General features: G+C 42.4%; 1 protein-coding gene across 1 annotated transcript in view; it reads left to right on the top strand.

Moving 5' to 3' along the window:
- fbn2b (fibrillin 2b) overlaps nt 1–24,840 on the top strand; it is a 401,753-nt gene that overhangs the window by 208,662 nt on the left and 168,251 nt on the right. Inside the window, exon 7 of the mRNA XM_072593951.1 lies at nt 5,128–5,253. Within this exon, the coding sequence (XP_072450052.1) occupies nt 5,128–5,253 (126 nt within the window). The remainder of the gene's footprint in view (nt 1–5,127; nt 5,254–24,840) is intronic.

Here is a 24,840-nt window from a genome sequence, read left to right as displayed (position 1 = left end):
GTGTCAGTGTATACGGGTAATCAGGAACAGGAAATACAGAGTCAGTGTATACGGGTAATCAGGGACAGTAAATACAGAGTCAGTGTACATGAGTAATCAGGGACAGGAAATACAGTCAGTGTACATGAGTAATCAGGGACAGGAAATACAGATTCTGAGTATGCAGGTAATCAGGGAAAGTAAATACAGATTCAGTGTACACGGGTAATCAGGGACAGGAAATACAGTGTCAGTGTACATGGGTAATCAGGGACAGTAAATACAGTGTCAGTATATACAGGTAATCAGAAACAGGAAATACAGAGTCAGTGTATACGGGTAATCAGGGAAATAAATACAGATTCAGTGTACACGGGTAATCAGGGACAGGAATACAGAGTCTGTGTACATGGGTAATGTGGGACAGGAAATACAGAGTCAGTGTACACGGGTAATCAGGGACAGTAAATACAGAGTCAGTGTACATGGGTCATCAGGGACAGGAAATATAGAGTCAGTGTACACAGGTAATCAGGGACAGTAAATATAGAGTCAGTGTACATGGGTAATCAGGGACATGAAATACAGAGTCTGTGTTCATCGGTAATCGGGGATAGGTAATTGCAGAATCAGTGTGCACGGGTAATTAGGGTCAGTAAAAACAAGAGTCAGCGTACACGGGTAATCAGGGACAGGAAATACAGAGTCAGTGTACACAGGTAATCAGGGACAGTGAATACAGAGTCAGTGTGCACAGGTAATTAGGGACAAGAAATACAGAGTCAGTGTACACAGGTAATCAGAGACAGTGAATACATTGCCAGTGTATACGGATAATCAGGGACAGTAAATATAGTGTCAGTGTACACGGCTAATCAGGGACAGTAAATACAGTGACAGTGTACACGGGTAATCAGGGACAGTAAATACAGATTCAGTGTACATGGGTAATCAGGGACAGGTAATACAAAGTCAGTGTACACGGGTAATCAGGAACAGTAAACAAAGTGTCTGTGTACATGGGTAATGTGGGACAGGTAATACAGATTCAGTGTACACGGGTAATCAAGGACATGTAATACAGAGTCAGTGTACATGGGGAATCAAGGACTGGTAATACAGAGTCTGCTTACTCGGGTAATCAGGGACAGTAAATACAGTGTCAGCGTACATGGGTAATCAGGGACAGGTAATACAGAGTCAGTGTACACGGGCAATTATGGTCAGTGAAAACAGTCAGCGTACACGGGTAATCAGGGACAGGAAATACAGAGGTAAAAACAATGACTGCAGATGCTGGAAACCAGATTCTGGATTAGTGTGCTGGAAGAGCACAGCAGTTCAGGCAGCATCCAAGTAGCTTCGAAATCGACGTTTCAGGCAAAAGCCCTAAACGTCGATTTCGAAGCTACTTGGATGCTGCCTGAACTGCTGTGCTCTTCCAGCACCACTAAAAGGAAATACGGAGTCAGTGTACATGGGTAATCAAGGACTGGTATTACAGAGTCAGTGTACACGGGTAATCAAGGAAATGTAATACGGAGTCAGTGTACACGGGTAATCAGGGACAGGAATACAGAGTCTGTGTACATGGGTAATCAGGGACAGGAAATACAGAGTCTGTGTACACGGGTAATCAGGGACAGGAAATACAGAGTCGGTGTACACGGGTAATCAAGGACTGGTATTACAGAGTCAGTGTACACGGGTAATCAAGGAAATGTAATACGGAGTCAGTGTACACAAGTAATCAGGGACAGGAATACAGAGTCTGTGTACATGGGTAATCAGGGACAGGAAATACAGATTCAGTGTACACGGGTAATGAAGTAAAGTAAATACAGATTCAGTGTACACGGGTAATCAGAGACAGTGAATACAGAGTTAATGTACATGGGTAATCAGGGACAGGAAATAGAGAGACTGTGTACACAGGTAATCAGGAACAGTAAATACATTGTCAGAGAACACGGGTAATCAGGGCCAGTAAATATAGTGTCAGTGTACACGGCTAATCAGGAACAGTAAATATAGGGTCAGTGTACACGAGTAATTAGGGACAGGAAATACAGAGTCAGTGTACATGGGTAATCAGGGACTGGTAATACAGAGTCAGTGTACACGGGTAATCAAGGACAGGAAATACTGAGTCTGTGTACACGGGTAATCAGTACAGGAAATACAGTATCAGTGTACACGGGTAATCAGGGACAGGAAATACAGTGTCAGTGTAGACCAGTAATGAGATAAAGTAAATACAGAGTCAGTGTAGACGGATAATCAGGAACAGTAAATACATTGTCAGTGAACACGGGTAATCAGGGACAGTAAATACAGTGTTCGTGTGCATGGGTAACCAGGGACAGTAAATACAGAGTCAGTGTACAGGGTTAATTAGGGTCAGTAAAAACAGAGTCAGTGTACATGGCTAAACAGGGAAAGGAAATACAGAGTCAGTGTACACGGGTAATCAAGGACAGGAAATACAGAGTCAGTGTACATGGGTGTTCAGGGACAGGAAATGCAGTGTCAGTTTACACGGGTAATCAGGGACAGTCAATACAGAGTCAGTGTACACGGGTAATCAGGGACAGGAAATACAGAGTCAGTGTACACGGGTAATCAGGGACAGTCAATACAGAGTAAGTGTACACGGGTAATCAGGGACAGTAAATACAGTGTCAGTGTATACGGGTAATCAGGGACAGTCAATACAGAGTCAGTGTACACGGGTAATCAGCATCAGTAAATACATTGTCAGTGTACACAAGTAATCAAGGACAGGAAATACAGAGTAAGTGTACACGGGTAATCAGGGACAAGAAATACAGAGTGAGTGTACACGGGTCATCACCGACAGTAAATATAGAGTCAGTGTAGACGGGTAATCAGGGACAGTAAATACAGAGTCAGTGTATACGGGTAATCAGGGACAGTAAATACAGTGTCAGTGTATACGGGTAATCAGGGACAGTAAATACAGAGTCAGTGTAGACGGGTAATCAGGGACAGTAAATACAGAGTCAGTGTACACGGGTAATCAGGGACAGGAAATACAGAGTCAGTGTAGACGGATAATCAGGGACAGTAAATACAGAGTCAGTGTACACTGGTAATCAGGGACAGTAAATACAGAGTCAGTGTACACGGGTAATCAGGGACAGGAAATACAGAGTCAGTGTAGACGGGTAATCAGGGACAGTAAATACAGAGTCAGTGTACACTGGTAATCAGGGACAGTAAATACAGAGTCAGTGTAGACAGGTAATCAGGGACAGTAAATACAGAGTCAGTGTACACTGGTAATCAGGGACAGTAAATACAGAGTCAGTGTACACTGGTAATCAGGGACAGTAAATACAGAGTCAGTGTACACGGGTAATCAGGGACAGTAAATACAGAGTCAGTGTACACGGGTAATCAGGGACAGGAAATACAGAGTCAGTGTAGACGGGTAATCAGGGACAGTAAATACAGAGTCAGTGTACACTGGTAATCAGGGACAGTCAATACAGAGTCAGTGTACATGGGTAATCAGGGACAGGAAATACAGAGTCAGTGTAGACGGGTAATCAGGGACAGTAAATACAGAGTCAGTGTACACTGGTAATCAGGGACAGTAAATACAGAGTCAGTGTACACGGGTAATCAGGGACAGGAAATACAGAGTCAGTGTAGACGGATAATCAGGGACAGTAAATACAGAGTCAGTGTAGACGGGTAATCAGGGACAGTAAATACAGAGTCAGTGTACACTGGTAATCAGGGACAGTAAATACAGAGTCAGTGTAGACGGGTAATCAGGGACAGTAAATACAGAGTCAGTGTACACGGGTAATCAGGGACAGGAAATACAGAGTCAGTGTAGACGGATAATCAGGGACAGTAAATACAGAGTCAGTGTAGACGGGTAATCAGGGACAGTAAATACAGAGTCAGTGTACACGGGTAATCAGGGACAGGAAATACAGAGTCAGTGTAGACGGATAATCAGGGACAGTAAATACAGAGTCAGTGTAGACGGGTAATCAGGGACAGTAAATACAGAGTCAGTGTACACGGGTAATCAGGGACAGTAAATACAGAGTCAGTGTGCACGGGTAATCAGGGACAGTAAATACAGAGTCAGTGTAGACGGATAATCAGCGACAGGAAATACAAAGTCAGTGTACACGGGTAATCAGCATCAGTAAATACATTGTCAGTGTACACAAGTAATCAGGGACAGGAAATACAGAGTCAGTGTACATGGGTAATCAGGGACAGTAAATACAGTCAGTGTATTAGGGTAATCAGGGAAAGGAAATACAGAGTCAGTGTACACGGGTAATCAGGGGCAGAAATACAGAGTGAGTGTACACGGGTAATCAGGGACAGTAAATACAGAGTGAGTGTACACGGGTAATCAGGGACAGTAAATACAGTGTCAGTGTACACGGGTAATCAGGGACAAGAAATACAGAGTCAGAGTACACAGGTAATCAGGGAATGGAAATACAGAGTCAGTGTACACGGGTCATCACCAACAGTAAATATAGAGTCAGTGTAAAGGAGTAATCAGGGACAGTGAATACAGTGTCAGTGTACACGGGTAATCAGGGACAAGAAATACAGAGTCAGAGTACACGGGTAATCAGGGAATGGAAATACAGAGTCAGTGTACACGGGTCATCACCGACAGTAAATATAGAGTCTGTGTACAGGAGTAATGAGGGACAGTAAATACAGAGTCAGTGTACACGGGTAATCAGGGACAGGAAATACAGAGTCAGTGTACACGGGTAATCAGGGACAGGAAATACTGAGTTAGTGCACACGGTTAATCAGGGACAGTGAATACAGAGTCAGTGTTTGAGGGGCTACAGATATAGAGTCTGTGCACACAGGTAAATCGGGCAAGTGGAGTTTTGGATAATTAGTTCAGCTGATGTCAGTTAATAGTGGTGCAGACTTGATTATCCAAACGGACTGTCTCTGTTTCTTAAATCTTAATCATAAATCTTACAGGTGAATGTAGTTTTGGGTTGGAAATTGGATTACTCTTAATCTACCACCACAGGGTGTGCAGAGCCTCTGTTGAGATCGGAGAAGCCTTGAACATCCTTCCTGCTTGAACAGTGAGTTTAAGTTTACTGTTTTGTTCGGCAGATGTGGATGAGTGCCAGGCAATCCCAGGCCTCTGTCAGGGAGGAAACTGCATCAACACCGTGGGATCCTACGAATGCAAATGTCCAGCTGGACACAAGCAGAGTGAGAACACACAGAAGTGTGAAGGTTGGTGAAACTTGATGTCATAAACCCACGTATCCTATCTTTCTTGCTTTAAAAGTATCAATCTATCCATCCGATCATCCCTTCCTGGAGCATGTGTGCTTAAGGAAATAATTTGCTGTTTACATGCTGATCCTCCTTGGTAAATACACTGTATTCATTTAATATCTTCTCCATACCCTTGTCTTCATCATAAATTCACTTTTTGGTTCCTAATTATCCACATTCCCCATTTTACCCACATTTTACTCTTCAAATACTGAGAGAAGACTTTGGGATTTCCTTTGTCAGTGCAGACTCCTGGGCTTGAGGTGACATCCAGCATGGTCTCCCTGCTTTAGAAGGTCTGTAATGCAGAACTTTTACCTTTAGAACATAGAACATAGAACAATACAGCACAGAACAGGCCCTTTGCTAATGAACGATAATACTCCATAGGCCTTCTTACAAACTCTATCCACCTGAGTGGCAACCTTCAAAGATCTATGTACATAGACCCCAAGATCCCTCTGTTCCTCCACCTGACTAAGAACCCTACCATTAACCCTGTATTCCGCATTCTTATTTGTTCTTCCAAAATGAACAACCTCACACTTGGCAGGGTTGAACTCCACCTTTATTTCTTTATTTTTCTAATTTATACCTAAGAGTTTGTACCTAGATGCCTTTATACCTAAGATGGTGCCGGAAATGGCGACATTATAAAATTTTCACTGTCCTCATGTATCCCTGTAGTCAAGATTAGAGTGGTGCTCAAAAAGCACAGCAGGTCAGGCAGCATCCGAGAAGCAGGAAAATCGATGTTTTGAGCAAAAGCCGTTCAGCCTGATGATTTTCCCGCTCCTCGGATGCTGCCTGACCTGCAATGTTTTTCCAGTACCACTCTAATCTAGACTCTAAACTCCAACATCTGCATTACCCACTTCTGCCTCATGTATCCCTGTACTTGAGTACACCAAACCTAACTCAAATTCTAAATCTAATTTCTGTTAGCTTATCTATTTTCCCTTTGTTTGTCTTATTTCTCAATTCCCCATCTTATACACTCAGGGTGCTCTCCCAGTTGTTTATTCATCTTAATTTTGATCTTTTTCTTCTTCCATGGAGCTGTGTGTTTCTTTACTACCTTTTCCCTTAAGTACCTTAACTGTGCCAGAATTATTTCTTATTTCAAGGTAGCTCATTGTTCAGTGACTATTTTTTCTGCCAATGTTTGATTCCATTATATCTGGTTCAGATCATACCCCATTGAAGTTGACATTCTCCCAGTTAATTACCCTTATACTGGATTGTTCTTTGTCCTTTCCATAGCCGGTTGAAACATTATGACCATTACCTCCTAAATGTACCTCTGCTAAATGTTTGATCTCCTTGGTTCACCTCATTCTTCGGAACCATGTCAACAATGTCTCCCTTTTTGGTTGGACTGGAAACAAACTGCTTTTTTCAAAAATATTGCTGAGCACGTAACAGGAACTCTTATCCCTCTTTGCTTTTCTGACAAGTTACCACCCCAATCTATGTTTGGATAATTAAAATCCCCCAATTACTCTATAATTCTTGCACTCTCTGTACTTTCCACAAAAATTTAATGGATTTTAGTGGATTTTTTCCCACTAGTTGCTGGTCTATGGATGACATTGAGTAATGACATGAACTATCTTTGTTCCCCAGCTCTAGCCAAATTGATTCTGTCTTTGCCCCCACTGGGACATCCTCTCTTCCCAGCACCGCATTGTTTTCCTCAGTCAATACTTCTCTTTTCTGATTTTCTTGTTGAACCTTGACTCAGGGTTTCAGCTCTCCCCTAAGTCTGTGTACAGAATCATGAAGTCTCCCAGCTCATTGTGCCTGCCACTGGTCAAATAGCCCTGAATATTGGGATCTTTCTTCTTGGTGAAGTTGGGGGAGGGTGTGTGGCGGGCACTGATTAGAATTGAGCCTGTTGCCCGTTGACGCCTCATTCCTGATGAAAGGCTCTTGCCCAAAACGTCGATTCTCCTGCTCCTCAGATGTTGCCTGACCTGTTGTGCTTTTCCAGCACCACATTCTCAACCCTGTTGCCCTCTGAAACAGCTTCACAGCTAGAGGCGCTGCCAAGTCATGAGGCTGACTGGTTTAATGGCTCAGCTTGGTGATCTGGGAATTTGTTTATGATGGGTGGTTGAATGATAGGTCTTTTAACTCAAGCCACTGCCATTCCTCATGTCCCTTCCATGCCAACTCCTGCTCTACCCACCTTCATGGCTCCTCATACCTTCAATGCCAATTCATGCCCCCCCCCCCACCCTCCCCAATAGTACCTCATGCCTTCTATGCCAACCTTTTCCCAAATTCATCCCCATGTCTTTTTATAACTTTATGCTAACTTAGTGCCAACTCATGCCAAACATGATCCTCCCACAGTCTGTGTAAACAAACAAAACCTGGATAATATCTAGCCCTGTGCTGATAACTGGCAAGGATCATTCATGCCACACTATTGCCAGGTAAGAACCGAGAGAAATTAAAAATGGCTCCTTGATCTTCCAAAGCATTACCATGTCTAAATAACCTCACTATCAACTTCCTGAGGGTTATCATTGATCGGAAATGGAACTGGACCACCCGTATAAAGATTGTAGCTTTAACAGCGGGTCAGAGGTTAAACGTCCTACAGTGGGTAACTCTACTCCTGGCTCCACAAAGCCTGTCCACCATCACTGAACAAATAATCCGAGGCCCCAGGCTAATGTTCTGGGGACAAGGGTTTGAATCCTACCATGGCAGATGGTAATATCTGAACCCAATAAAATTATAGAATGAAATGCTAGCCTAATGGTGACCATTGTAACACTGCTAATTATTGTAAAATCCATGTAAGTCAGTCATATACTTTAGGGATGAAAACCTGCCATCCTTACCTGGTCCAGCACGTGACCCCAGACCCACAGAAATATGGTTGACTCTGACGTCTGGACAATTAGGGGTGGACATTAAATGCTAGTAATGCCCTCATTCCATGAATGAATTAAAAAAAAAGCAAAACCAGCTCAGCAGAGACACTGAATCTGAAAGATAAGTTCCTTACTTAAATCAAGCAAACTACACAACAGGAAGAAATCGTCCCATTGCTGTGGGAAGTAGTGATGTTGAATAGTAGGCATACAGCAATGATGTGACAGCCCAGCATTGCATTATGTACCAGGAAATACACCATTATTTTTCAGAGATTGAGAAGACACACTAAAGCATGTCCATGCTAGCCATCAAGGAATTGAGTCGAGTCTGAGGAAAGAAAGTGAATTGCTCTCCAGGCTACATATCAGCAAGAAGATATAGGATCACGTTAACCAGTTCTGTATTTGTAATGAATAGTAAGCTGAGAATGCTAAAGAGCTGTTTATGACATCCCAAATAGACAATAGAGGGAACCACTTCACGATCCCAGGATCAAATTGTCTTGTCACCATTCGTTACTATTCTGATGACTAGAAGCTCGATCAGCTGATGTCAATGACAACAGTGAGTTTGTAGCGTGTAGACATGATTGTGAAAATCTCCAAAATGAGGCAAATTCAGCAAAGTCTTGTATAAAGGCAATCCTTGAGTGGAGAAATATACCAACTGAACACATGGAAGGTAGTCCAGTCCATTCCACACCCAATAGACAGAAATCTAACGAGTCCGAAGTAGTAACAGGTATGATTGACAAACACAAGACGAAACAACAGAAAAATCAATTTCTGTGTGTGTCCATGGTGGAGACAGTTAATGCTTTCAGATGCAGAACCAAACAAAAGGGCTACTTTGTCCTGAATGGTGTCAAACTTCTTCAGTGTTGTTGGAGCTGCAGCCATTCTGGCAAGTTCACCTGCCATCTCTTTACTTCCGTTATTAATACCCAGAATCCTCTCTAGAGGACCATCACTCACATTATTTGCATTTTTTCATTTAAAGCATCTGTGCTGGTATGAACTGGTTCTTTATTTCAGTGAGGCATTATGGGTAGAGCTCAGGAATAGGAATGGGGCAATCACAATGTTGGGATTGTACTCCCAGCTGGAGACAGAGGAAGAGATATGCAGTCAGATTCTGGAAAGATGTGAAATTAACAGGGTTGTTGTGCTGGGTGATTTTAACTTCTTCCATATTGACTGAGACTCCTTTAGTGACAGGAGTTTGGATAGGAAGCAATTTGTTAGATGTTTCCAGGAGGGCTTTTTGAAACAGTATGTGGATAGTCTAACAAGGGAGATGGCCATACTGGACCTGATATTTGGAAAGAGACTGGCCAAATTATCAAAGCTTCAGTGTGGGAGCATTTTGGGAATAGTGACCATAATTCTGTGAGTTTTTGTTTACTAATGGATAAGGACAAGAATGGACCTCAGATGAAGGGTTGAATTGGGGGAAGGCCACCTATAATCGAATTAGGCAAGAATTGGAGAATGTGAATTGGGAGCGGCTGTTTGAGGGTAAATCCACATTCAACATGTGGGAGTCTTTTAAAGTCCACTTGATTAGGACGCAGAACAGGCATGTTCCTGTGAAAATGAAGGACAGGAATGGCAGGATTTAGGAACCTTGGATCATAGGAGAAATTATCAGCTTTGTCAAAACTAAAAGAAAGCATACCTAAGGTCTAGGCAACTAAAAACAGACAAAGTCCTGAGAGAAAGTAGGAAGGAGCTCAAATAACAATTTAAGAGAGCTAAAAAGAACTATAAAATGTCCTTGGGCTGCAGGGTTAAGGAGAATCTCAAATCATTTTATACATTTATTAGGAGCAAGAGGGTGGCTAGGGCAAGAGTAGACCCACTCAAGGATAAAGGAGGGAGGTCATGTGTGGGACCAGAATAAATGGGTAGATGATTAATGAGTGCTTTACATTGGTACTCACCAAAGAGAGAGGCATGTGGGATATTGCGATTAGGGAAAGATGTGTGAATACTCTCAGCCAGATCAACATAATGAAGGAGGAGGTGTTGGGTGTCTTAAAATGTATTAAGCTGGACAAGTCCCCAGGGTGAGATTGGATTTATCCCAGGATACTGTGGGAGGCAAAGGAAGAACTAGCTGGGGCCTTAATAGATATATTTGCATCCTGTTTGGCCTTAGGTAAGGTTCCAGAGAATTGGAGAATGACCAATGTTCTTCCTTTGTCTAAGAATGGAATCAGAGAGGTGAGCCTGACATTAGTGGTGGGAAAGCTGTTGGAGAAAATACTGAAAGACAGGATTTATTCACATTTGGAACTTCAACTCTCCTTCCCACTCCACCAAGGACATGCAGGTCCTTGGACTCCTCCATCGCCAGACCATAGCAACACGACGGCTGGAGGAAGAGTGCCTCATCTTCTGCCTAGGAACCCTCCAACCACAAGGGATGAACTCAGATTTAGCCAGTTTCCTCATTTCCCCTCACCCACCTTGTCTCAGTCCCAACCCTCAAACTCAGCACCACCTTCCTAACCTGCAATCTTCTTCCTGACCTTTCCGCCCCCACCCCCACTCCGGCCTATCACCGTCACCTTATCACCTTCACCTTAACCTCCTTCCACCTATCGCATTTCCAACGCCCCTCCCCCAAGTCCCTCCTCCCTACCTTTTATCTTACCCTGCTTGACACACTTTCCTCATTCCTGAAGAAGGGCTCATGTCCGAAACGTCGATTCTCCTGTTCCTTGGATGCTGCCTGACCTGCTGCGCTTTTCCAGCAACACATTTTCAGCTCTGATCTCCAGCATCTGCAGTCCTCACTTTCTCCAACATGGATTTTAGTAAGGCATTTGATAAGCTATCTCATGGCAGGCTGGTACAGAAGATAGAATCTCATGGGATCCAGGGTGAGCTAGCTAGATGGATACAAAACTGGCTTGGTCATGGAAAACAGAGAGAGGCTGTCGAAGGGTGTTTTTGGAATGGGGATCAGTAACTAGTGGTGTTTGGGACTAGCGCTGGGACCATTATTGTTTGTAATATATATATGTATAAATGATCTGGGGGAAAACATAGATGGTATGACTGGTAAGTTTGCAGATGATAGTAAAATTGGCAGAGTTGCAGATGATGAGGAGGATTGTCAAAGGATATAGTAGAATTCATATAGATTGCAGATTTGGGCAGTGAAATCACATATAGAATTTAATTCAGCCAAATGCACAATGATGCATTTTGGAAGATCAAATTCTGTTAGGTTATTTTTCTTGAGATTTTTACATACTTGATGTAATTGCAATATGCCAACTTTAGTGAACAGCCAAAATTTATTCAGCAAGTACAAGCTGTGGAGGGACCCTTAACACTCTTCGCAAAACTTACGAAGCCATGTCAAGGGATCTCTCTGAACAAAAGCAACAATCCTCCCTTTATACAGTACAAGAGTTTCACATTATAGTCAGTAACACCTACCAGACGACCCCCAGCCAATCCCCCACAGTCACATGGCACTCAAGGCTCAATGCAGTGATCACATCATCTCCAGAAACAATATATTGTAAATCATTCCGTAATGGTCAGATCTGTTGTGAATCGTTTTTTTAATTGCAGGGAGTAGTCAGAATTTTAATTGCAATGTTTGTATTGATTTCTGAATAGGGGAGGATAATGTAATTCTCTTACTCTGAATAGCTAGGAAATGGCCATGCAAATGGCTGTCAATGGCATGGGATGGGAATATAAATTCCTTACATTCTACTTGTAAGATAGAGACATCTCACCCTAAGACAGAGGCATACCACCCTACCCTCAGAGCATCCAATTTCCTACAGGTCAGCAGAGCAAATTAACTCCTTAACATCCAAATTCAGATATGAATTATACAATAAATGGCAGAACACTTAGGAGCATTGACATACAGAGGGATCTGGATGTACGGGTCCAAAGATCCCTGAAAGTGGCAACACAGATGGATGAGGTGGTCAAGAAGGCATGCCGCATGTTTGCCATCATCAGCCGGGGCATTGAATCCAAATGTTGGCAAGTTATGTTACAGCTGTATAAAACGTTAGTCAGGCCACATTTGGAATATTGTGTGCGATTCTGGTGAGGGTGGAGAGGGTGCAGAGAAGGTTTACCAGGATGTTATTTGGTCTGGAGGGTTTTAGTTATGAGGAGAGGTTGGATAAACTCGGATCATTTTCACTGGAAAGATGGGAGTCTTAAGGGCCAATCTAGTAGAGGTCTACAATATTATGAGAATCGTAGACACGGTGGATTGTCAGAATCTTTTTCCCAGAGTGGAAAGGTCAACTACAAGAAGGCACAGGTTCAAGGTGAGAGGGGGAATGTTTCATGGAGAAACAGAATCAGTGTGGGGAAAATCATTTAATCATTTCACCCAGGGTGGTAAGCGCCTGGAAAACACGGCCAGTGGAGACGTTGGAAGCAGGCATATTAACAAGGTATATCTTGATAGACATATGAAGGTGAGACAAACAACGGGATAGATACCACTGCATGGGCAGTCAGAATTGGGTCTAAATACGGATTAGGAGTCCGTGCAAGATAGGTGGGCTGGTGGGTCTGTTCCTGAGCTGTATTGTATAGATCTGATCTGTTGATTGTAGGATCACTTAACCCTATCTATATTATATTCATTCTAACATTTTCATTGAAATCTTGCATCATTAATTACTTTAAGAAATTCCTTGTAATGTTTTGGTTTATGTTAAATTTACCAAAGAGATTTTTGTCACTAATGTCAAAAAATGTGTACTCAACAGATAGTCAAAACCCGTCTAACAATAAGATTAGACCTAGAGCCTGGGATTAGTATTACCCTGAAAATGTGTTGTTGGAAAAGCGCAGCAGGTCAGGCAGCATCCAAGGAGCAGGAGAATCGACGTTTCGGGCATGAGCCCTTCTTCAGGAATGAGGAAAGTGTGCCAAGCAGGCTAAGATAAAAGGTAGGGAGGAGGTTGCTTGGCACACTTTCCTCATTCCTGAAGAAGGGCTCATGCCCGAAACGTCGATTCTCCTGCTCCTTGGATGCTGCCTGACCTGCTGCGCTTTTCCAGCAACACATTTTTCAGCTCTGATCTCCAGCATCTGCAGTCCTCACTTTCTCTTAGTATTACCCTGTCAACAAATGAAACATAGTCAAGGCTTCTTCAACGTCAGTGTTTGTATTTAAATCTCTACAAGATTTGCCAACTATGGTGAAGTAAAGCCAGAAGAGAAGAGGGCACATTACTGAAATTCACTGAGAAAAATGACTTGACTTTGCCATTACTTGTGATTTGACTTGGGGCATGAAAGATTGCCTCCCAGCCTATAGTACTTAATGTGTGGAAGATGTTGTTAGCAGAGAAACAGATAATACAATTCACATTCACTTCAGATCATGTCAAAAGCTTCTGTTGACTAAGATGAAATTGGAATGGAATAGACCAGAATCTAATTCCATACAAGAACTGAAGTTGGCTGATTTACACAGACTAAACAATCACTACTTAATGAGCACTTCAGCTCTCCATCCACACCCCAAAATCTCACAGAATAACAATTTGGACAGATCATAAGCTGAATATTGAATTGTAGATGAATGTGTTGTGATTGTAACGAAGTCAGCCAGGTGGACCTCATAGAATATGAGTTGCCTGTTTGGAGCTGTTAATCTGATCCAATTAGGGAGCCCTGGCTGACAGATATAAACAGAGTGTCAGAGGTTTTGTTCACTCTGAGAGCTGGCTCTGAGGAAACTGGATCAGTGTCAAAAGACGTTCCACGTGTAAATAAAGGGTGAATTGGTGATGGGATACTGGCCTCTGTAGAGTTATTTCAGAATGTTTCCCTTTGTCAGTCTCACACACACACATACCCACCCTCCCTCACCTTCAATCTGCTGCATTTGGCCAAGTACCCTCATGCCCCTTCTAATTTAAGACTGGAGCAACAACAACAATTTGTATTCATGTGGCCCTTTTAACATAATAAGGTGTTCCAAGACGCTTTACAAACACCTTAAAGAGCAAATGTTTGACACTGAGCCACATGGAGAAAACAGAACATTAATGTCATGGAGAGAGGCCATTCAGCCAATTCCATCTGTGCCTGCCAGCAAAGAACAATCTGTTTAATCCAACTTTCAGACTCATGTTCCATAAGTTTGTAGGTAACAGCACTTTCACTACATACACAAGTACTTATCTAACCCGATATAGAAAGCAATAAAGGTTTCTGTTTCAACCATCCTTTCAGGTAGTGACATTTAGTCAAAATCATCTTCTCGAGTCTCCTGAAGTCTTCAGTGAGCTAATTTAAAACTGTGCCTCCTCAGGAAACATGTCCTTTTGCTATCCACTCTATCTTGACCTCAATGATAACTCAGTCTCCTCTGTTCCAAAGAACCCACTCCAGCCTATTTAATCATTGCTCCATTATTGGCAGTACGCATATAAATCTCTTCTGTATTCCTTCAAATGCAATCATATCCCTCTTGTAATATGTGACCAGAACTGTGCAGTGTTCTATCTGCAATCTGACCAGCATTTTATACAGTTCTAGATTAATCAACCTACTGATATATGTAACACCTCAGCCATTAAAGGGAAATTTCCCTTATGCTTTCTTAACCACTTAACTGCTGCATTGATGGATTGGCGAACTTGCATTTAAAGGTCCCTCTGTACTTCTCAGTATCTTTTTATTTATTGTGTATTCCCTTGCCTTGCTTGTCTTAACTTAAATGCATTGCCTTAAAAATTCACAGACTGAAGCCTTGTCAAGAAGATAGGGTTTAAGGAGTGTTTTAGAAATGGAAAGAAAAGTGAAAGGTGTAGGGATGGAATTTCAGTGTTTAAGGCGTCTTCAGCTAAAAGCACAGATGCCAATCATTCAACAATAAACTTTTGACATGCTCAAGGGCCAAGAGATACTTTGTGCGGCTGGAGAAGATTGGAGTGGAGAACATAGGGAACAGTGAGGCCAAAGAGGGATTTGAAAACAGGGACGAGGACTTTAAAGTCAGCATGTTGTTTAACTCGGATTTGGCATGAGTCAGCACAGGGCTGATGAGCGGATAGAATTTGGTGCGAGTTAGCAGATTGGTAGCAGGCTTTTGGAGGGCCTCAATTTTCCAGACAGTTAAAAAATGGGAAATTAGACAGAGGGACAGTGGAATTCGACAAATAAGATGGGCACAGATGAGGTTTTCAGCAGCAATTTCACACAGCAGATACTGATCGTGATGAATTGCAATTGCAGCGGACATAGACGTGGTCTGAACTATGACAGTTGGCATGCAAACTGCACCACAGCCAGAACATTTGATGTAGGATCCTTGGCAGTAGGTGGTCATTATTGCATTAAGACTGGAACCTGATCACTGAAAGATTCAAGGATAAAAATAGTTGCTAAAAGTGACTAGACGTTTTACATATTAATTTGGATACCATCCATTTCCAGTTTGATAATAATTATGTAATATATCTTTATAATTTAGAATGATAATTACACAGTCTGGAATGCTGAAAGTAGGCCAAGATCCTGTCATCAGCCGTTTATCCAAAGTGCACAGGTTCTTCAGTTGCAGCTGGGTTATTTATTTGCTGAGGAAGCAACATTAGGAAGAGGCTTTCAACGGAGTGTAATTGTGCAACTCAAAACTTTTAATTCTACTCTCTTTTTGAAATATGGTTTAATTTGGCTGCAGTGGCAAAAACAGTTTGAGAGTCTGTGTGGCCCTCGTCAAGGTCAGGACAACAACAGGCTTAATATGATACGGTCATGGTTTTATAATGTCCCGAAGAACGGTGTGTTCACTGAGTTCAAGAGTCATGTTTTGTTGTTACCACAGGGAATTCAGCAATAATTGGGGTCTGCGAAACATATCCCCATCACAGTAAGCAGCTAGCAAACCAAAACCCAGCATACGCTGCAACAGTTCAACAAAGCCACTTACTACCACTTTCTCCAGCGCAACTAGGGATGAGCAACAAATGCTGGCCTAGCCAGTGATGCCCACACCCTGTTAATAAAAGATTTTAAAATCATGACAGATACCCAGGGAACTATACTGCAACCAGCATCAACACCTAGCGAACTGTATTCAGCTAAGAGTTGGTGCTCAGAGAACTGTACATATTAAGAACAAGAGCTAAGGGACCTTTAATCCAGATACCGTAACTCAACTATAGTCGGTGCCTTCCAAGAGGGAACAGGAGAGACTTTTACAGGTGAAGAATGGATTGGGACAGGACTAAAATGTTCAAAGTTTTGATTCATTGTGATGTTCACAAACAATTGAGAAGATGAAAATTTAGTCAAATATGTTTCCTGACCCTTGAACAGCATATTGTGTGTCTGCTAAGCTTTTGAAAATTGCTGTTTTAGAATCAATGAGTAGGATGGACCTACTTCAGAAACAAATAAGAGATCGAGAATGACAGGAACTTGGAGAAGGATGGGGAATGTGGACGTGAGGAAAGGGGCAGGCAGTAAGACTCAAGGTAGCAATTCGTGGATAAGACAGCGACATTTGGAGATAAAGATTTTTTATAAAAAATGAGGCCAGGAGATGAGGATAGGGAAATTTGAGAGTGAGAATTGAAAGTGGGCAGTTTGTCTAAAGAAGGAAAATTAGATTGGATTGAACATAATGGTGGTGGAAATAATCTGGGGTGCAGAGAGGATAACCATCTTAAAATGCAGACTTTTAGCAGATTTCAGAAATGAATGGAAAAGAAAGAAAACAAAGGTACCAATGATCCAAAGTGTATGGCAACCAGGCAGGATACTGGATTATAGCACAGGATATTCTTTTTTATTCACTCTGGCTAATTTCCAAATCCAAATGTATCTGTGTGTTAAAAAGGGGCAAATTACTTAAAGAGAAGCTGAGTTTATTATCTACTAAATATGGGAAAAGTTAAATGAAATGCAACACACAGATTAGAAATGTGAACTGAGTAAAATGATAACCCATTACAAAGATACATAATTCAGTCTCTGGGAAGATTAGATAGTAGAACGTTCAAGTTGTTAGGTTGAATGATACAAGTAATGCTGATGTTGGTAGTGAAGCAATTGATTTCATGGTTCTTGGATCTGCAAGCTTACTAATAGACTTTTGTTCTGTTTCCATTTTAATGGTGACATTGTTGATTTGACTGGCTTCTGCCAGTCAGAACAATCAAGGATCTTTCTGCAACACAGATGTATCTAAAGGCTGTCCTCAAACTGTAACATTCAACACTATAATATCAACCCATGAACAAATGCAGACCAGGGGCTGCTGTAGGGTTTTTAATTGTTACTGTATATTACTAGAATAGTAAAACGGAAGCCTGTCTGCAACTTTAGACATAATCTACCGGAGATGGCTATCTATGAAGAAGGATAGTCAAATCCTCGTTACCTCTTTAATGAAAGCAGATCTTGGTCCAGTTTGTTTTGAACTGCATCTTTCCTTTTGAAGGATTGCTGTTTGAAGTTCCCTTGGTATGTGAGGTGCTGCATTTTGGGAAAGCAAATCTTAGCAGGACTTATATACTTAATGGTGAGGTCCTCAGGAGTGTTGCTGAACAAAGAGATCTTGGAGTGTAGGTTCATAGCTCCTTGAACGTGGAGTCGCAGGTAGATAGGATAGTGAAGAAGGCGTTTGGTAGGCTTTCCTTTATTGATCAGAGTATTGTGCACAGGAGTTGGGAGATCATGTTGTGGCTGTACAGCACATTGGTTTAGGCCACTGTTGGAATACTGCGTGCAATTCTGGTCTCCTTCCTATCGGAAAGATGTCGTGAAACTTGAAAAGCTTCAGAAAAGATTTCCAAGGATGTTGCCAGGGTTGGAGGATTTGAGCTATAGGGAGAGGCTGAACAGGCTGGGACTGTTTTCACTGGAGCGTTGGAGGCTGAGGGGTGACCTTATAGAGGTTTACAAACTTATGAGAGGCATGGATAGGATAAATAGACAAAGTCTTTTCCCTGGTGTGGGGAGTCCAGAACGAGAGGGCATAAGTTTAGGGTGAGAGGGGCGAGATATAAAAGAGACCTAAGGGGCAATTTTTTCACGCAGAGGGTGGTACATGTATGGAATGAGCTGCCAGAGGATGTGGTGGAGGCTGGTACAATTGCAACATTTAAGAGGCATTTGGATGGGTATATGAATAGGAAGGGTTTGGCGGGATATGGGCCAGGTGCTGGCAGGTGGGACTAGATTGGGTTGGGATATCTGGTCGGCATGGACGGGTTGGACCGAAGGGTCTTTTTCCAATCTGTACTTCTCTATGACTCTATGACATGGATTTTATAATGAGAAAGTTTTCCCACGATCCAGTGTCATTTTGAATAGTTTTAAGAATGAGAAAAGAAATAGAAAGATATGGCCTAAAGAGAGCCTGTCAGTCCTGAGCCAGCTTATCATCAATGACACCTGTGCCTTCTCCACCACCTCACCGCAGTCTACACCAGACCCAAGCAGTGTTGAAGTCGACATTCTTCAGGCGCCACTTTTCACCACTGGGCCGATTCTGCTCTGCTACTGCCTGCACCAGACCCCTCAATGTCAGAATTGTATCTCTCACTGCCCACCTCATCATTGTCACTGTGATGCCCTTCTGCCACCCCAACACCGGTGCCGAACCCAACTAATGATGGAGTTGCCAATTCACAGGAACCATCTTCTGCTGCCGGGCATACCTCACTTGAAGTTCTCCACACAGAATACAACAGCTAAATGTCAACAAAATCCTTAGTTGATCAGTAAGAGGTTTCCTTGCCCCATGTTTGACCTGATGCATGTGAGGGCTTCCTTCTGACTGTATCAGTCTGCTAGGACATACCCAAGGCCTTTGATGATGGTATCTGGGACATTGACTCTAAAGTATGTTTTTGGCAGAGTGACTGTGTCAGGGCTGGAAAAGTAATTTCCGCAAAGCAGAGAATTTATGTGTCATTAACCCTAAGCCTAACGTGTGTGATGGAAGCTTAATAGGAGACGTGGAGATGTGTGAAAGAGTTGCCAAAGCAAATATTTCATTTGGGACTGACTGATTATTGTCTGCTCTCTTGTTCTTACTTTTCACAATTTCTGATCAAAACTGTTGAGTTTCCTGGAGCATAAACAATATTTAAAGAGTGTTGTTGCAGTTCCACTGTGTATTTGAGTAGTCAGCTGAGTCCTATGTCTGATGAGTAAATCTGTGGCAGTATTAAACACTGCAAACAGCAGCAAGAGTAGGCTGCACATCCTTTGATCCTGCTTTGCCATTTAATAGGATCATGGCTGATTTTATACTTTAATTTCATCTCCTGTTCTATCTTCATAGCAGCCCTATTCTCTGAACACCTGAAAATCTATTGATCTTACTCTTGGACATAGTCAATAATTGAACATCTGCTGTCCTCAAAAGATTCATAATCCTTTGAGTGAAGGAATGTTAGCTTATCTCAATCTTAAATAGTCAACCTCTTTAAACTGAGAACATAACCTTTAGTTATAAGTTTTCTATTCATAACAACAAAGATCACCATCCAATTTGGGTTCAGTGTGATCTGATCCAGTGACTAAGGAAATGATGTCGTCTCCAGAGTTTCCACATGTTAGCTATTAATCTTATCTCCATAATTCACCTATCCAACAGCCACTACATGTCCAAGTAACTCACAGAGTGCCAAATTTTGTGATTTACTTTTCTCTTTCTCTCCCCTTCTCTTTCAGTGACATGAGTAAATGGGTTTCTGCTGACAGTTCCATCAATGCCAAGTTACTCATGAGTAAAATGGAATAGTTTCTGACACAGCTGAATACCCAGTCTCTTGGTCATAATCGCAGCTGATTCCAGAGTATTTTAATTCGCAATAATAAGTGTGGCCTCACACATCCTCACCCTTCACCCTTCCATGTGAGTTTGACTCAAGTTGATAACATGACTACGCTTGAGTCAAGAGTGTCATGAGTTCAACGCTCTATCAGATCTTGAGCAGCTAATCCAGACCGTGACTGGTCTATTGGTGGGTGTAGAACCCCAACACTATCTAAGCAACAGCATGGTGTTGATGTTTAAACAAACTTCTTCCTCATGAAACACCACCAAAAAGCATTTTAGTAATTTATCTCACTTATCTCATTTATACTTGTTGTTTTTAGATTGGCTGCAATGTTTCCCTGAAGAGCAGCAGCTGCCCTTAAAATGTACAGAATAAATTTAATTTATGGAATGCAAAATGATTAGGACACGATGATTATATGTTCTCTTTTACTATTTGTCTTCCATTGCACAATACAACAAGTTATGAATGAACATCTGGTAATTGGTTTCCAAGACAGTGGTGCAAATGGGTCACAGAGTCAAAGAGTCAGACCCTTTGTTCCAACTCGTCCATGCGACTAGACATGCCAGTCTGACCTAGTCCCATTTGCCTGCATTTGGCCCATATCCCTCTAAACCCTTCCTATTCGTATACCCATCCAGGTGCTTTCAAAATGTAATTGTACCCGCCTCTGGCAGCTTATTCCATACATGCATCACTTACTCTGTGAAAAAGTTGCCCCTTAGGTCCTTTCTAAATCTCTCCCCTCTCAGCCTAAACCTATGCCTCTAGTCTTGGACTCCCCAACCCGAAGGAAAAGATTTTGGCTCTTCGCCCTATCTAGGTGCCTCATCGTTTTCTAAACCTCAATAAGGTCACCCCTCAGCCTCCGACGTTCCAGTGAAAATAGCCTCAACTTATTCAGCTTCTCCCTATAACTCAACCCCTCCAGACTTGTTTAAATAGTGTAGTTGAAAGTATGCTTTGAGTGCCCTTTGTTGTCACATCGAGCAAACTGTAAGAAGCTGTATGTAGGAATCCCAATTCAGCACATTGTGCCAGCATTGTCAACACTGAACAAGGAGATGTTGAATGGAGCCACTTAGGGAAACAATTAGTAGCAGATTAACATGTGAAAGTAAGAGTCTGGATGAGAAGTACAACAGCACAAACAGTTAGAGGGCAGCCAAAATGCTGAGTGTTTTCAGCAATTTTAATGGCTGAGGAATCACTGTTGGGGAGGGTGGGAGGTTGGTGTGAGGAGAGATGGGGGCACACACAGAGTCAGTTCCATAAGTGGACAGTACGTGGGATGTATTCATGTTTGCGTTGGCTTTGACTTGAGATGGTATCTGTGTGGACCAGTCTCTGGCAAATGAGCAAAGAGATGATTGGAATCAGTTTCAATTAAGTTAAATGTTCAGGGGAGAAACAAAGTACATTATTTTTGGCGTTTGACCAAGAATTATGTCAAAAGCAAGAACAAATGTATCAAGCATGCCAGCCTGCTAGAACCGGGATATTTTGAAAGCTCGAACTAAAAATGTTTGTTTGTGAAAGTTTGAAGTAGTGATTAAAAACAGTCACTTTAGGGAGTACTTGCATAATTCTACACATTATAAGAAATGTCTGTCATTCAGAATAGCAGCTGGGTGATTGACATCTGCTCTCTTGTGTTTCAAGTTGATATTTAAAACATGTGCACATGCACAAACAGTTCAGGCATCAAAAACACTGCTGGATCATTGCATCATCACCAAACAACCACATTGTTATAGGACAAAGCTTGCCTTGGAGGCTGGAAGGTTTTTATGGGAAAGCTGAGGTTTTCAAAGTAGTCAGTTTGATTTGATTCTAAGAAAATGTACAGAGCTTGTTCAGACCTCATCTGGGATATTGTGTTCAGTCTTAAGCAATGAACTTTGTCCTTCAAAGGACTCAGCAGATTCACGAGAATGAAAGAGGTTGGATAATGATTGCAGAAACTTGGCTTGTATTCCTCTCAGTTTAGATGATTGAACGGTGATCTAATCAAGAGGTTTCATAATTATAAAGTTAAAAATCACATCGCACCAGATTATAGTCCAACAGATTTATTTGGAAGCACTAGCTTTCGGAGTGTTGCTCCTTTATCAGGTGGTTGTGGAGTATACGATCGTAGGCCACAGAATTTATAGCAATAGTTTACAGTGTGATGTAACTGAAATTATAAATTGAAAAAGATCTGGATTGTTTGTTAAGTTTCTTATCTTTTAGAATGGGCATGTTGGTTTCAGTTCTTTCAAATGTAAATCCCAGAACTTTCTTAAAATTACATTCTCAAGTGAGCTTTAACAATAGGTGCCATGTTGACCTAGATAAAGCATTGAAGGTATGAGGCTGTCTGTGCCCCAATGTTCTGCATTGCAAGATTCTGTAAATCCCTTTTTAGATTAGACTCAGTCTGAATGCTGAATCTAATCTAAAAAGGGATTTACAGAATCTTGCAATGCAGAACATTGGGGCACAGACAGCCTCACACCTTCAATGCCTTATCTGGGCCAACATGGCACCAATTGTTAAAATTCACTTGAGAATGTAACTTTAAGAAAGTTCTGGAATTTACATATGAAAGAACTGAAACCAACGTGCCCATTCTAAAAAATGAGAAACAATCCAGGTCTTTTTCAATACATAATTTCAGTTACATCACACTGTAAACTGTTGCAATAAATTCTGTGCCCTACGATCTTATACTCCACAACCACCTGATGAAGGAACAGCGCTCTGAAAGCTAGTGCTTCCAAATAAACCTGTTGGACTATAACCTGGTGCTGTGTGATTTTTAACTTTGTACACCCCAGTCCAACACAGGCACTTCCAAATCATCAATTATAAAAGAATTCAATACAATAGAGATAGCAGAACAATTTTCAGTGGTAAAGAATCTAGACTTAGAGGGTACAATCTTAAAATTTCTGCTATGGAGAGTATAAGTGTGAATTTCTTACACATAGGATGGTGGAAATCTAGAATAACCTCCCCAGAGCAATTGGATATTGGTGAAATGAAATGTTAAAGGCTGGAATTGCTACATTCTTTGCCTGAGTTGGTTTACAAGAAGTAGGAAACAATTGAGAGTAAGTGCAGTAGAACTCAGAACAGTGAGGATATAATGGTGATCCAGGCTCAAGGGGCAATGTGGCTTAATTGTGTCCTCTGTCCATAAATATTAGCTGTTCTTTTTAACATTTCTGAGGAGTGAACCTATTTTCATACTGTGGCTACAACTCCAGAGAACAATGTTTGAGCAAAGACTCTAACTCCCATTTTGGAATTCTCTCTGTTGTGAATGTTACGAGGTTAGCCAAGTGGACCTCAGAGGAGTTCCCTGACTGGGGCTGTTAACCTGGTCCAATCAGGGATCCCTGGCTGACAGCTAAAAACAGGAGTGTCGGGGTTCTCCTCATTCTAGACCCTGCTCTGAGCTAACTGGGTCAGTATCCAGTACCGTGCGCATGTAAATAAAGTCGTAGAAAATGAGGACTGCAGATGCTGGAGAGTCAGAGTCGAAAGTGTGGTGCTGGAAAAGCACAGCAGGTCAGGCAGCATCCGAGCAGCAGGAGAGTCAATGTTTCAGGCATCAGCCCTTTCCTGATGAAGTGCTTATGCCCGAAACGTTGATTCTCCTGCTCCTCGGATGCTGCCTGATCTGCTGTGCTTTTCCAGCACCACAGTCTCGACACATAAATAAAGGGTGACTTGGTGACAGGATACTGGCTTTTGTGGAGTTATTTCACTCTCTACCAATTGACTGTCAGTCCTATCAGTCTTGTGGCTCTGGTAGCAGGATTAAGGGGACAATTAATTAGAGAGAAGGGTGGCAGATTGGACTCCACTACATACCTAATTTGGGCTTCTGATTAAGTCTGTGCCTGGGGATCCTGTGAGGAAAGTCTTTCTGGCACACAGCCAAGTTTGGCCTTTCAAGGACAACTAATATCCACTGAAGGGCCTCACCGTGCTGCTCCTGGTATGAACCCAACAGCTGATTGGGGGGGGGGGGGGGGAGAGGGCGGAGTGGGCGCGGGGGCTTGCCATGCAGGAAGCTCAACTTCCAAATCATCACAGGGTTGCTTGCAGACTTCTGACGGTGAGAGCTAGTCAGAGCCCCATCGGTGGAACCAGCAGCAGGAAGAAAGATAACGGGATGGCTGCTGAGAGTAATCCTCTCCCACCCCTTCCTACCAACCTCTCCTACTCCCTCCCATCCGCTTCTACCCCTCAACTTCCTCCTGCTGTTACTCACCTATGAGCTTGGAGGCATAACCAATAGCAGCCACCATTGGCTTTGGGGGCAGGAGTGTCGGGGTTCTCCTCATTCTAGACCCTGCTCTGAGCTAACTGGGTCAGTATCCAGTACCGTGCGCGTGTAAATAAAGTCGTAGAAACTGAGGACTGCAGATGCTGGAGATTCAGAGTCAAGAGTGTGGTGCTGGCAGGGTTTCTTGTCATTGACCACTGCAAAGGCCCCAGTACTACCCTGCCAGGTGCCCGACTGACACTCAATTCAGAAACAAGGCATTATGTGCCTTTCTTCATCCCTCCAGTCTGCTGGCGAGAGCTCCATCATTGCTATTAAATATCATTTTGTGTCTCTCCGAGATACACAAGCAGTGACTATCAGGAGGATGAAGGGTAACTGGAGAGAGGAAGCCTGTTGAGTGTATTTGGGGAAATGAGAGAGAGGCTGATGGGAAGGTTACTATGTTTGGGGTAATGGGTGGATGAAGAATAGTAGGCCCAGCATTTCCAGTGACGCTTAGTAGAAGCATGAAGAGTGAGGGCAATGTTGAGAAAGGTGTCACCAGTAAAGG

The sequence above is a fragment of the Chiloscyllium punctatum genome, chromosome 24 (genome assembly GCF_047496795.1).
Source record: "Chiloscyllium punctatum isolate Juve2018m chromosome 24, sChiPun1.3, whole genome shotgun sequence".
Taxonomy (NCBI): domain Eukaryota; kingdom Metazoa; phylum Chordata; class Chondrichthyes; order Orectolobiformes; family Hemiscylliidae; genus Chiloscyllium; species Chiloscyllium punctatum.
The sequence above is the reverse complement of the archived record's forward strand: the minus strand, read 5'-3'. Positions and strand labels throughout refer to the sequence as shown.